This window comes from Mastigoproctus giganteus, chromosome 4 (assembly GCF_048544385.1).
Source record: "Mastigoproctus giganteus isolate SK-2022 chromosome 4, ASM4854438v1, whole genome shotgun sequence".
NCBI classification, from domain to species: Eukaryota; Metazoa; Arthropoda; class Arachnida; order Uropygi; family Thelyphonidae; genus Mastigoproctus; species Mastigoproctus giganteus.
The window spans coordinates 224,090,001-224,105,328 of NC_143578.1; the positions used below are offsets into that span (position 1 = coordinate 224,090,001).

At 37.0% G+C, this 15,328-nt stretch overlaps 1 protein-coding gene across 1 annotated transcript in view; it reads left to right on the top strand.

Annotated features, from left to right (window-relative positions):
• LOC150087437 (ATPase family AAA domain-containing protein 2-like) overlaps nucleotides 1-15,328 on the top strand; it is a 450,193-nt gene that overhangs the window by 141,317 nt on the left and 293,548 nt on the right. The window contains exon 10 of the mRNA XM_090372484.1: nucleotides 14,197-14,345. Within this exon, the coding sequence (XP_090228610.1) occupies nucleotides 14,197-14,345 (149 nt within the window). The remainder of the gene's footprint in view (nucleotides 1-14,196; nucleotides 14,346-15,328) is intronic.

Genomic DNA, 15,328 nt, shown 5'->3' on the forward strand with positions numbered 1-15,328 from the left:
ATGTCCTAAAAATAGCTGCAGTGAACTTCTTAACTTTACTAGATAAATAAGAAAGATGGGCAGAGAAATTTAGCTTGTAATCAGTTGTCACTCCTAAATATTTCACTTCAGTTACAAGAGGAAGTTGAGTCCCATTAATTTTAATTTGAGGAGGTTTGTTTAGATCTAATTTAGTCTTAAAAATAATCATTTTAGTTTTAGAGGAACTAATGGTAAGCTTGTTCTGGAGTGTCCACGTATATAGATCCTTTAATACATGGTTGGCAGAAGACTCTAAAGCCCTTCGGGAATTACCTTCAATTGAAATAGTTAAATTTAAATCATCAGCACATGCAATGTCTAGCCTTGTCAAAAGTTTGTGCTAACCATTCCTGTAGTACCATATTCCACATTAACGGTCCCAAAATTGAGCCTTGAGGATGCCCTCAAGTAACCTTTCACTCTACACACACAAATTTTGATTTCACCAGTATTTTTCTTTGTGAAAAATAACTTCACACTAAGTTATATAACTGCTGAGGGCAAGCCTGACGTAGCCTTGCAAGGGAGCTCTCCCACCAAAGGGAGTCGAAAGCCCCCTCAAAATTCATGAAAATAGCAAGTACATATTTATATGAAGAATTTTTTATTTGATTCATAAAATTCATTAGTGCTTACCTCACTGGACCATCCAGGACAAAATCCATATTGTTGAGGGAAAATTACATTAGCCTCATGAAGGAGGGAAGTTATTCTGGAAGTCATAAGGCATTCAGAATCTTTCCCATATTAGCCAATAAAGCAATTGGCCTATAAGACCCAACATAATTTCTTAGTTTTCCAGGCCTAGGAATAAGTTTTTATAATGCTGTTTTCCGACTAGTAGGAAATAAACCCTCACACAAACACTTATTATATAGTACAAGCAAAATCCTTGTTCTCATCTTGCAAAATCTTAATATAAAGGTATTTTCTAAAAGATCCATACCAGGACATTTAGAAGATTTTATTTTCTTAATTACTGAGTTGATCTTGTGAATACTGAATTTTCATTGTGAAGTAGTTATCATTATCTGAATGGATAGATAAATGAAAATCTGTATCCAATCCTACATCATCAATAGGAAAAAGCCCATCTAGTATTACATTAATTGTTCCATACCAATCCAGAGTTTCATTACTATTTGCCTGCACTGTCCCAAAAATTTCCAGTGAATGTAGCTGATCTCTCTTCAGTTTATATAGAAGTCCCAAGGATTATTATGATCAGATGATTGGACTAATTACATCCAATTAGTGTGCTTGCTAATTATGAGTGCTTTTGTATAAGTATTCTTAATATCAATGTATGTAGTATGTAACTGCTCACCCTCAGCAGCCAATGTCGATGGCACTGGTATCTTCACCCAGCTGCATGTACTTGTCTTCTCAAATTAGACAGCTAATTACACCACCAAGAACAAGGTCTATCTACAGTTCTCTTCTTGTTTATTGACTTGTATGATGCTTTTATTAAAGATTCCTGAATGTAATTTCCCAGTTCAGCAGCAGTTTTATTTTTAAATAAATCCGATTGATTGGGAAAAATCCAGATTAATGGAGTCTTCAAAATATGTCCAATTAATTTTTCTGTGAGAAAATCTAATCAGTCCTGGAACTGATTGAGAATGAAAATCATAGCAATATGTTAACTTAACAAAATAAACTATTGCACGATGATCGCTAATAGTTCAATGTGTAATGACTTACCATTCTGATATAAAAGATTTGCAAAAGAAAAGGTAGCCACAGTGACATCTATATTTGCCTCACCTGTTGAGCTACTATAGGTTGTAAACTGGCTAGGTCTGTTAACCACAGTTAAATTATGACTGATTAAAAAGTCTTCCAAAAGGTAACCTCGAAAATCTGTGTTGTTATTATACCATAAGCTCGATTTGGCAAGGCGCCTCCGTAACCAGGTGGGAAGGAGCAGCAGTGCGTAGCACACGCTTCTTGATTAGACCGGGGTTCGAGCCCGTCACCACCAAATACAGAGGATGCGGAAAGGTCAGGGAATGACCACTGCACCGGAGCAATATGGCCTTAGTTGCTAATGCTCCTAAAAAAAAACCAAATAACAATTGATTTGGCATTAACATCTGAGGCTGTAAGAATCTTTTTATGACCTATAAGTGTAGTTGCATATTCCAAGTAATTTAGAGTCATTAAAATCCTTGGTAGGAGGATAATATAGAGATATTAAATAAAATGTCATAGAATGGTATGTTATTAGAACACAGGTAGCGCATGCAGAGCAAAGTGTATTGATCACTGTAACATCAATTCTTTGGTTAAAAACAATAATACAAGTTTTTGGATTAACCGATACCGGTTGAATTACCCTTGCTTTTATAGGAACACCTGTTATTTTAGATTCCCCATCATTTACTTAAACAGAATAAGGTTCATGTATAACTGCAATATCAATAGAATTCTCCTCAGCCACCCTTATCTCATTAGCTCCAACTCTTGAACGTTGACCATTAATCTGTAAAATTTTTAGTTGTAGAAATATAGTAGATTGATTATTATCTCTGTCAATTTCAGTCTGTACAGACTCAGTCATCAGAAATCTTTTGTCGTGCCAGTTCTAAAGCTCTTTTATATTCGCAGCAGCTGGGATCTCTAATAGAATGCTGAACTTTCTTTTACACCTTTTACAATTTATACAACAAGGATTCAGGCATTCTGCATAGACCTGACCACTCCAGGCATAATGCCCACAAGATGGAGATGTATGGGTACAGTGCTGAGCCATATGCCAGTATAAAAAACACTTTGTAACAATTGTAAATGACTGCTGTATGTGCAAACCACAAGCCAATAAAATCCTGTCCATTGTTGAGATGCATTTATAAATTCGAGGGGTAAAACTGATTACCCAGTGAACCCACTGATCAAGATCTTCATCGATTACCCATCGATGAAGATCTTGATCTTCTTGTAAATCTGAAAGTAGTACCCTTTCTGACTTCCTCTAGTTAGAATCCATTGTCACTAAGATTTTTATTGTATAAATCCTAAACGATGTCTTCTTTACTTAAATCCTTTGGTATGTTGTATGTCAAGACTGTAGGATTATCTTTCTTGAGAACCACTATAGAAATGTCCGCAGAGGACAAGGAATCTGAAGTAGATATGCTAACTAGGTCAGACTTGAAAGCAGTTTCTAGCACTATACCTTTATTAAGTGCAAATCTCAAGGATTTTATTTTTACATTCTTAAACTCTGTCTTTAAAGTATTAGATACTAAATTTTTTACATTTACACTTGTATTCAGATTATTCTTTTCTGAAGCTTGTAATATAATAGCATTTTCACTTGATTTTACTGTTTTTCCTTCACCAAAGGTGCCCAATGAGCAACATCTGATGTTGCTCATTGGGCAGCAAACTGTAACTAATTATAGTCTCGTGGGACAATAAAGATCAGAGGAACAATGGTCTTGCGTAGCTGAGGGCAGTGAGTTACCACAAAACAGTGCACGTTCCAGTACTTCAGAAAGTGACAAGTTTATTCATTTAGCAACCAATGGCAGCAATCGTCTTGAACACTGAACAAAGGTACATGTGTCGGCCATGATGTTCTTATCTTTAGAAAAAAATACTTATCTGTGCAGATGAATACATTGAAGTAATGAGCATAGGCAGGTAAAATATCACTTTATGTTTGCCCCAGAGGAGAAATATAAGCTGGCAATCTCCATTGACTTTGCTGGGGCATTTGACTCACTGTGGTGGCCTAGTGTCCTTAGGAGACTTCGCCAGGCAAATGCCCCACAAAACCTCTATAAGGTAATAAACAGCTACCTTACAGACAGAAGTGTCTCAGTACGCACAAGGTTCCAGGAATTGACACGCCCTGTGAATAAAGGCTGCCCGCAGGGATCAATCCTTGGCCCTTTCTTTTGGAACATTGTTCTGGATGAATTTCTGGCCTTGGATCTGGGCCCCGTGGAAAGCCTGGCCTTTGCAGATGACATGATTTTCCTTGTAAAAGGCAACTCACGAGTGGTTGTAGAGCAAAGATCAAATGCCGCTCTCTTGCAGCTGCAGGAGTGGGCACAAATGCACATGCTCAAAATATCGCCTGAAAAAACCAAACAAATACTTCTAAAAGGTAATTTGGACATAAGAAGACGTCCACAAATCAAAATTAACACAATCACTATAAAAATGGTAACAGAACTAAAATATCTTGGAGTGGTCTTTGATTCAAAATTAACTTTTTACCCCCATTTGATCTACTTGGCGAAGAAAGTGCGAAATTATGCAGGTATGATTGCCAGGATCAGTCGAGCAGACTGGGGACTCAAAAGAAAGACCTTGGCAATCATATACCGTGCAATGTTCCTACCTGTTATCACCTATGGAGCCGGTGCGTGGTTCATCCGCTCGGCCATAGTAAGAAATAGGAATAAATTAGAATCGATACAAAGGACAATACTACTCACTATTACCAGAGCATGTCGCACAGTAAGCACACCTGCACTACAGTTGCTGGCCGGAACTCTCCCACTTTACCTGGAAGTAGCCAAAAGAGGCTTATATTATAGATTTAAAAAGGGCATACCCACAGAATTTCTGGGGATAGCCCTTGATACAACCAATACCTTCAATGATGAAAGAAAAAGAATAGCCACAAAGCTCCACGAGCTATGGCAAACAAAGTGGGAGCAGGAAACCAGAGGTCTGGTCACCAAACGGTTTCTGCCACTGGTGTCAATGGTCAGCCCAAAGCCACCTAAGTGGTATGCCCCTGGACTTTTTACATCATTTATATTGACAGGGCACGGCTCCCTAAAGGCGAAACTAACCTCCTTAGGCCTGACCGATGACCCAAACTGCACCTGTGGCGAAAGTGAAGACTGGGCACACATTCTCTATGAATGTATAATATATGACATCCCCAGAACAGAGCTAATAGCACAGATTGGTCCCCTTCCCAGGGGAGAAGAACATCTCTTCATCATAGAAGAGCAAGATTATAAAGCTTTTACATCTTTCACACAGAAAGTTTTCGAAATGCGCAGAGCAATGCAAAGAATGGCAATTCAGCCCCCCAGCAATTAAACAATAATCAATAGTAAAATTGCCCAAGTTTCCCACCACGCCCAGATGATGACTTAGAAACTGTTAGGGTAGCAGAATTCTGCACCCTGACAGAAACTTGACATAACAAAACTCCCCATGACTACCATGCCATGTGTAGGGGCCCCAAACCAGTGTAGGGGAGGGGGATGGGAATGCATGCAGAGAAAGTGAATGGGAATGAGCAGAAGAGCAAATGTAATTGGCCAAAAGAATACAAAGTTAAAAATAACTTACATTACTTTATATATATTGTACCAACAAACATTTACAAACCACATAAACACTATCACTGCATTCTCCCCTGGCCTGCAAAAAAAAAAAAAAAAAAAAAAAAAACACCTTGCAGCTAGGCCTGCACCACAACTGAAGAATAACAGTAAGTTGCGGTGCCCAGAGAGTGCAGTGCAGAAAGAAAGAGTCGAATAAATGAGATGAGAGCTAGAAGAATGAATAAAAGTGCAAGCGTGAGAGAAAAGAACACAAACCACAAATGCTAAGTTAAGTACACACTAACCCTGGTTTTAATTAGTATTTAAATTTACGCTACCCATCATTGCATCCCCTCCTGGTGTGTGAGAAAAAGATGAATGAGTTGAGTGAAATAATAAAAAAAAAAAAAAAAATAAATAAATAAATAAATAAATAAAAAAAAAAAAAAAATATATATATATATATATAAAAAAAAAAAATTATAAAATAAGAAAAAAGTATAAAAAAAATAATAAATAAATAAAATAAAAAATAAAAAAAAAAAATTATAAAATATTTTATAATTAAAAATTAAAAAAATTAAAAAATATTTATCTTATTTTAAGAAAAAAGTATTAAAAAAAATAATAAAATAAAATAAGAAAAAAGTATAAAAAAAAAAAAAAAAAAGAATGCAAGTAGAGTGAGAATGCACATTACGTATGAAGTAAATGTGTGTGTCCCCCCCCCCCTTCACCTGGTAGGTTCCCCACTGCCAGCTAACATATCCCACCCCCAGAGCGGGATGGGCAGCTGGACCTTCATACCGGATTCGACACTCCTTGGACATGACACCGACGAAGACATTCTGCGGCTTTGCTGCCAACACGCCATTGGCGATCCGAACTGGGTACTCTAACCTGGTTCCCTTTAAAACCCCATCCCCAGGCAGGGAATGGAGGAGACGGATCTCTGTCTCCTCTCCTCCCTGCCTACCCCCCATATTTCGCCTGGTGGGGCTCGTCTCCACTGACCTCTTTGGGGATGCCTACTCTATCCGTCCCTATTCTTCTATCTGTTTCCTCCCCAGTCTTCAATCTCCCCCCCTCTCTCTCTCTCTCTCACTAAATCGACCTAGTACACCCCTTAACAATGCCGCCAAATTATAACCAACGTCTAAATTCTACCGGTTTTGTGCAAATCTCTAAGATATCTAACACTATCAGCTTTTATCTAGCGTTACATGTCTAAATTTAATAACATCAAAATTTTGCCCGACCTATTTGGCCTTTAACATATCTCTTTAGTGTTCAACCCTAACCAGCGATTTCCTAACAGCAATCCCATTAAGCATTAATGTCAAATGCATAAAATTTTTTTTTTTTTTTAAATAGGCCCTAGCCACTGAAATCCCAGGAAACTAGGTGGCAGGACCTGCCAGAGCAAATTGTTGTGATACTGGATACACCCGGCTAGCCTCCATGTGGCAGGGTATGGGCAACGTCGGGCCCCACTAGGGGCCTGGCGGCCAATTAGCCGGATAAACAATGGGCACAACATATCACACTGCACAGACACGACCCACACACTTTCAAGTCTCTGGCTTGACAGTGTACTGTCCTCGATACAGTGAAACACACGCGGAGATGGGAGAAATCCCAGGTGCCGTCTGACACGAACATACCTTATACCTTTATGTTTGCCTGGCAATGAGTAAAGATGATAATTGCAGATTTAATTATCCAGAAAAGGCAGAAACTCAGCAGCATGTAAAGCACACTAGCACACAGTCAAACGATACCCATCAACAAGGGACAAGGTATTCTTGTATTGATTGCGGCCTCCAGGGTTACCCCTATATACCGCTGTAGCATCTGTAGGTTATTTATAGCCGGCAAATGTGTGTAAGTGTGTGTGTGTGTGTAAGTATATATGTGTGTTATGATGGTTGTTGTTTGCCGGCCCTGGAGTCTTAGCAGCCGGGAGGCAGGGAGCAAGCTACCTGCGTCCCGACTCCCATCCCTAGCCACGTGGAGGCGCTCCAGGAACTATCTAAATTACACTAAGTGGGATTCCAACAAGTGGAATCCCGGTTATAATAAATAAGGAATAGGGAGGATAAAGCAGGAGAAAAGAAAGTAGAAGAAGAAAAGTGAGCGAAACACTCTCTCAGGAAAAGAAGAAATAGGAAAGAGGAAAACACTAGTTGGAAAATCTAACAAGCGAGAGAGCTTGAAGAGGTAAAATTTTGAAGCCTTGAAGGCTTGTAATTTTGAAAGAAAGATTCTCCTAGCCGGGAAGAAAGCCCAACCTGCACCGACAAGGGGGAAAAGAAAAGTCTCAAGGAAAGAACATAGGTAATGTACAAGTACAAGACTTCCTCTCTTTGCAACTTGACTTTCTCCAGTCCAACTTTCCTAACAGTGAGGTAATTTTCCTTGGTGATTTTAACGTTCACAACTCCAGCTGGCTTCCGTTTTCTAGTCACACCGACCCAGCAGGTCGAGATGCTGAGGCTTTTGCAATTACTAATGACCTAGCACAGATTGTTCATTTACCTACAAGAATACCGGACAATCCTAATCATACAGCCAATACGCTTGATCTTTTTCTCACAAACAACCCTTCTAAGTACAAGGTTGAAGTGAGAGGTCCTTTAGGCACTTCAGATCACAACTTGGTGATTGTCTCTTCTCCAATGGAACCTTTATCTCATTCATGGCTATTCCCAACCTCGTATTGTTTGGCATTACAAGAATGCAAAATGGGACGACCTGCGAGACTTCTTTTCTTCTTTTCCTTGGTCTGATTACTGTTTCAAAACTTCTGATGTCAACGTTTGCTCAGATCGTGTCAGTGAAATTATTCTTGCAGGAATGGAATCCTTTATCCCACACTCCACTTTAAAATCTCGTCCTTTATCTAAACCTTGGTTTTCCAATAAATGTGCTAAGGCTGTCCAAGAGAAGAACTTTGCATATCGTAATTGGCTTGTTTCTAATTCTTCAGTTTCATTTTCTGCCTACACCAAAGCTCGCAACAATTGTAAAGCAGTTATTAATCAGTCCAAACTAGAGTTTGAACAGGCTAAGAGTAGAAAACTTGCTTCTTGCCCTAATGGTAGCCGAGCATTCTGGTCTCTTGCCAAAGCTATTGGCCGCAACTTTTGCCCATCTCTGCTCCCACCTCTGTCCAAACCAGATGGTTCTGTTGTCACTTCAGCCAAGGATAAAGCTGACCTGCTAGCATCCCATTTTTCTTTGAGCTCATGTATTAATGATCTTGGTAAAACACCTCCCACCATTCCTAACACGCTCCATTCAATGCCTCCTGTGGTCTTCCGTCAAAAGGATATCAAAAGGATTTTGATGAATCTTGATGCTAAGAAAGCTCCAGGTCCTGATGGTATTTCTCCACTTGTTCTCAAAACCTGTGCTCCTGAACTTACTCCTATTCTTTGCCGCCTTTTTTCACTTTCTTATTCCAAAGGTGTTTTTCCTTCTGCTTGGAAATTTGCTCATATCCAGCCAGTTCCTAAAAAGGGTGACAAATCCCTCCCATCCAATTATCATCCCATTGCAGTTACTTCTACTCTTTCTAAAGTAATGGAGAAATCAATTAACCGCCAACTCTTAAACTACCTAGAAACCTTCCGTCTGATCAACGATCGCCAGTATGGATTCCGTCAGTGTCGATCCACTGGTGATATTCTGGCTTATGTTACCCATTTATGGACTAATTCAATGGAAAGGTTCGGTGAAACACAAGTAGTTGCTCCTGACATCTCAAAGGCTTTTGATCGTGTTTGGCATAAAGGTCTTCTAAACAAGCTTCCATCTTATGGTTTGCCAACTGTTTTTAGTAATTGGTTATCCAGTTTTCTCTCTGATCGCTCACTGAGGGTGATGGTAGATGGCTCTCTGTCTTCTAACTTCTCCACTAATGCCGGTGTCCCCCAAGGTTCAGTTCTTTCCCCCACTCTTTTCCTCTTGTATATCAATGACCTTCTTCCATTGACTGGAAATCCTATCCATAGTTTTGCCGATGATAGCACATTGCATTCAACTTTCCATTTTGAGAAACCTTGTCCAGCTCAATCAGCTTCAAGTTCTTGAAAATCTGCTGCCAGTTCCTTAAATGCCGATCTTCAGGTAATTCTCCAGTGGGGCAAAGACAACTTAGTTGATTTCAACCCTTCTAAAACTCAATCTTGTCTTATATCTCGCAAAAAGGATTCTTCTGCTCCTATGCTTATCTTTAGTGACACTCCGATTTCTAGGCAAAATGATATATCTCTTTTGGGTATTACCCTGACATCTAATCTCTCTTGGCACAAGCACATTACAAATATTGCTTCCTCTGCATCTAAAAAACTTGGTTTTCTCTTTCGCTCTCGTCGTTACTTTTCTCCCAAACAGCTGCTCACTCTGTATAAATCGCAAATCCGCCCTGCCATGGAATATTGTTCCCACATCTGGGGTGGTGCCCCCAAAACCTCTCTCAGGCTTCTTGATTCCATTCAGAAGAGGGCAGTTAGGTTAATTAATGATTCATCTCTAACAGAGTCTCTCCACTCGCTTTCTCATAGATGCACTGTTTCTGCTGCATGCCTCTTCTACAGATACTTCCATGGGCACTGTTCTTCTGAATTGGCTTCTATAATTCCCGCTCTCTCTTTCAAAACAGTCCGAACATGTGCCGCCACCAGCCAACATCCATTTACTGTCCAACTTCAAACCCACAGAACCAACTTTTCATCTTCCTCATTTATTCATTCAACTGCCGTTTTCTGGAACAACCTTCCTTCATACGTATTTCCTGAAAATTACAATCTGCAGAAGTTCAAGTCCAATATCAACAAATATCTTCTTTCGTCTTCTCAACCTCCAACCCAAGCACGGTACTAAGTACTATAGGTTATAATACCTCTCGTGTTTGGGGTTCTCATAAAAAAAAAAAAAAAAAAGTGGCTATTAGATAGCCACTTAAAAGAATAAATTAAGTTAAATAATAAATACTTCACCGATATGAAACATAGCAGTAAACATATTAACGAATTACACTGCATAAGGAGAGAGTAAAATATACAATATTTACAAAATAAGTAATTAAAATCTTAGCTGAAAACTAGTCAACCAAGAAATTAACAGAAATAGTCAACCAGAAGAAATGCAGAAACATATATACAAAGCACAGAGACAAGCAGAACTCACTCAAGGCAAAGATATGCCAAAGGCAAAACCAATAAATACTGTACAATAAATTAGTTAATAAATTAACCAAATCAAAAGCAGTTCTAAATTTAAATCTAAGTATAACAAATCAAAATAATAAGTTAAGTATTAAACAATAATTAATGGATATGCAGAGGAAATGTCTCTGCACAAGTAATCTAATCTATAAACATATGTACATAACCAGCAAGTGCAAAGCTGCTACCACAAGCTGCGAAAACAAAACTTGTTTCAAATAACAAGACACATAGAATTAACAATAATGCATAGGTAAGCATTAAAAAAAAAAAAAAAAAACTCAACCTGCAGGGCTGAACAAAAGCTAAAACTATACATTTCCACTGCAACTGGCAGTAGAAAAGAAAACAATGGCAAGACTGGAGGAGGAGAACGACGCCGCCAACCAGTCAGCCAACAAAGCAATTGGATCTGAGAGGGCGAGGAGAGGTCCATCCCACCCCTCAGAACCAAAACCCATTTACAACTAAGAATGCTAGACCAAGAAACTATATGGTATTAGCAAAAACCTAACTGATTGCAGCTGCAATCAGGCAGGAAAAAGAAAAATACAACAAATAATCAGCCCCGCAGGAAAACAAAATTAAATCAAAACACAAGCAGCAAGAGAAGCAGCCAGCAGCCCCAGCAGTAAAACAGCCTAGAGAGGAAAATCATCTCACTCAACCAGAACAGCCAACTGAAGGTTGGATCTGAGGGAGCAGGGAGAGGTCCATCCCACTCCTCAGATACCCATCAATAGTAAGAAATAGAATTAGCAACCCTCAAGATAATAGAACTGTTAATAGTTACACACAACACATCAAAGTTATGCTCCCATACCACAGCCAAATAGCACGACAACTTCGCAATGTTTTTATAGATAAACATTACCCTAGTCTCTTCCTCATATAATAAACTAGGTGCCTTCTTTAGTAATTATAAAGAGTCATATAAATACAATATCCAAGACAAACAATATAATATAACTTATTAAATGCCAACCAGGATGCGATGCCTGTTACATAGGTAGCACCACCACAAAATACAGATCGTCTAAGACGGCCAACACAAGGGCATATTATCATTACAATAGGTTAAAACCAAACCAGCCTGGCACTGAACTTGCACAACATTCACAATCCTTTAATCATAATCCACTAATAGACCCTGCAATCACTTCAGTTAAGTTAAGATAATTTCCGAAAAAAATTCTCACACGAAATCCTAAATGCAAAATTATCCACTAATCTTTCATCAATATGGCACCTGACACACCTGAAATTTCCATGTGTGTAACGTTTTTTGCATCATGAGAGTTAGAGCAACTATAAATGAATCCCCTTCCCTTGCATCTTATAACCAACTGATGATGAACACATCAAAAGCCCTACGTTTAGACTTGGTTATCGGTATTACATCGTAGTTTCTTTTTACACAGTTTTATAAATGACAGCCAGAGAAACAGCAGTGCACTTCTTATTCATTTATATAATTAATTTTTCACTTTCACTTTTATTTTTTATGGATTTTAAGAGGCGAGTACAGGCAGTTCTCGCTTTTAGAGTTCCTGGGTTTATGAGTTTTTTCCTCCCAAGTATCAACAAAATCGAAAATATGAACATTAATTGCAAAAAATTAATGTTGAACATTCATAAATACCACATTCCAAACCACATTGCATAGCTATACAATACAATGTACCCCGCTTTACAATGTTAATCAGTTCCAGAGACACCATCGTATCGTTAAAATATCGTAATGTGAACCCAATAACACAGTGTTTTTTTTTTGGTAATTCGTTTCAAGATTTGGAAGTTGAAATTTTCGCTGTATAACTAAGCTGTTTATCTCTCTAAAATGTCATTTTTAAGGTCACGAGCGTGACCTCTTAAAATGCACTACCATTTCATTGTTATCATATGTTATAAAATATAAGTTATAAGATATATATAAGAATCCTTAAGATAAGAATCAATTTTAAATGCCTTCATGATATTTTTCTAAAGCACATTTCTGGAGGTCACAACCATAAAACAATAAAAACAATTTGCACTTTCCGGTTTATTGGTCTTTTCTGTTACTGCAAGCAGGTAGTAAAATCTTCTTGCATTTGCCAAAATACTGATAGCTGAAATTGTGTTTTTTTTTTTTTTTTTTTGTTATTATGGTGAAATGTGTTTGCCCTTTATTGAAATCTTCAATCGTATAAAAATCAAATAAATTTTCAGAATCTTCTCTTTATTCTTTTTTTTTTTTTAAGCTTTGTAAACTTGTTACTCCACGCAAATTGTGTTAATTGCAATTTGTGTGTGCCATTAAAAAATGCTTATGCATACAATCGTGTCATTTATAAAGAAAAGAGAAGATTATCTTGGAAACAAACGCCTCTTGAAACATTTCTGAAGAAGACGACTCCTTGTGCAACAAACCAACAAGTGCCAAGCCAATAATGAGTGATCAACTAGTGTGCATTTAGTCGATGATGATGAAGAATAGACATTCTTTAACATTTGTAAGTCGTAAATAATTTCTCTATTATTATAATTTGCTTGATTTTACAGGCTACGTTTTCATTTCTTTGGATAAATCAATCATTCTTTAAACATAAACTAATTAGTTGACTAATTTTATTGTTGAGAACGTAACCCCTATTTTTAACCTTATGTCTATGGGAAATAAATTCCTACTTTACAAGCGAATTAACTCATAAAGTTGAGAACTACCTTGCGCTGGAAAACAAGCTTTTGCTAAAAAAATTTGATTAGTTACTCAAACTGCAATTTGACGTGTAGAAGGGAATGTGGAATTAACCAAATATATGAGATGGTAAGCATGAGCTGGGAAAGTGTTACTTTTGCAATTGTTGTTTTCTTTTAAATTAAACAATAATAACTCTTCTCTATGCACCAACTCCAAATATTGTGATGCAGTGCTATTATGATTTTTTCTAAGTAACTGTACTCACATACCTTCATACTTATAAATATATGCAGATGTTTTGTTTTTTAAATAAAATATCTTTATTTCAAGATACTTTTTCAGAATATTTAAAAATAATAATATCTTGAAATAGTGATGATTTTTATTTTATTTTATTAGTTTTAAATCTTGTTATTAGGATCTCATGTAAATTGTATGGTTATCCTAGGTGTCATGCATTTTTGTGAGTGAACATATCTTCCTATTATATCTATGTGAATTCTCCTGATTTATGAAATTTCACTCTATGAACTACTTTTTAGCATAGCTGCTCCTGATTTTCGAATGTTCACTCTATGGGCTACTTTTTCAAGAATACGGCATTCATAAATTGGGAGATTACTGTAAATAGATTCTAAGAACTTTACATAGGTAAAGTGCTTTCAGCTCAAGCATTTAGTGAATTGTTGAACATTTAAACAATACAATGGAAACTAGATCAGAAAAAAATTCCTTTCTTCTAAACTAGTGCAGTTTCTAATTTGGTCATAACGTTTTCTACTTCATCTTAACTACTTCTTCATCCATCCTGTTTCTTTTTTCTTTTACATATGATTTCCATTTCCTACCTTTAAGAATTATATAGACATCTCAAGAGGTTTTCAGTTACTAATTGTGCTTCTTGATTCATATTTGAATATTGATTATGAAGTGTTCTAATAAGGATTGATTTTAACAGGCACAGGAAAGACATTGATTGCTCGTGCATTGGCAAATGAATGCAGCCAGGGTGATAGAAAGGTAGCATTTTTTATGCGCAAAGGTGCAGACTGCCTTAGCAAATGGGTTGGAGAATCTGAACGTCAGCTTCGCTTGCTTTTTGATCAGGTGAATATACATTTAACTACACTTCTAGCATAGTGATGATCATTTTAAAAAAGAATTTAATTAATTTTAGAAAAATTTCTATAAATGTTATTTCATATTGACTGCTTAGTATACATTATAACTTAGTTATAATAATAAATATGAGAGTCGCCTCAATATCCAAATAGGAGATCTTCTTTTTTCAATTTCCAGGATAAAATCAGATAAATTAAAATTACATTAAATTAAAAACACCAAATTTAAATAAATAATAAACTAAAATACTTCAATGTGCTCATACTTCCCGTACGTGAACCCTCCAAGCACCGGAACACGGCAATATCAAATAACCCATGCACTAAAGACTGCGCACATTTCCATCAAAAATAAACCTTATTTTAAAATGCTTAATATTTTTATTATTAAAACCCAAATCTCCTTCAAAGGGACCAAACTTTACGTTTGCGAGACATTTTCACCAGAAGAATAGTAATACTGAAATCTCAAATATCCCGCCTCCTAAATTTATACGTTGGTATGAGAAATTATTGTCAATCGTGCATGTGCACAAAGGCCCACGAGTCCGAGATTATGTAGGGACGACGAATGTTAATAGAATGTTCTCGAATCTGCTATATGTAGTTTAGTAAAATTTCGCTGTATACTAAGAACCTTCATTTCATGAAATGAAATGAAGGTTCTTAGTATACAAAACCTGTGAGCCCTAACTGTAGCCTCATGTTTCAGTCTTACAGAAAGCACATTTTTTGAAGAACATATATAGAGGGTGTTTCAAAAATGATGGTCAATAATTTAAAGGGGGAAAGTACAAACTAAAATAAGCAAAAAAGTCCCAGTGAACATCGGGCCTCAAATGAACTGTTTTTGACATAATTCACAAATTTCTGTTAAGGTCCGCCACTTGACTATGGGAACACTAGTTTAGCAAAAAGCTGTGAATCCTTTGCTAAGGGTAATTTTATTAAACATAAGATAATACATTT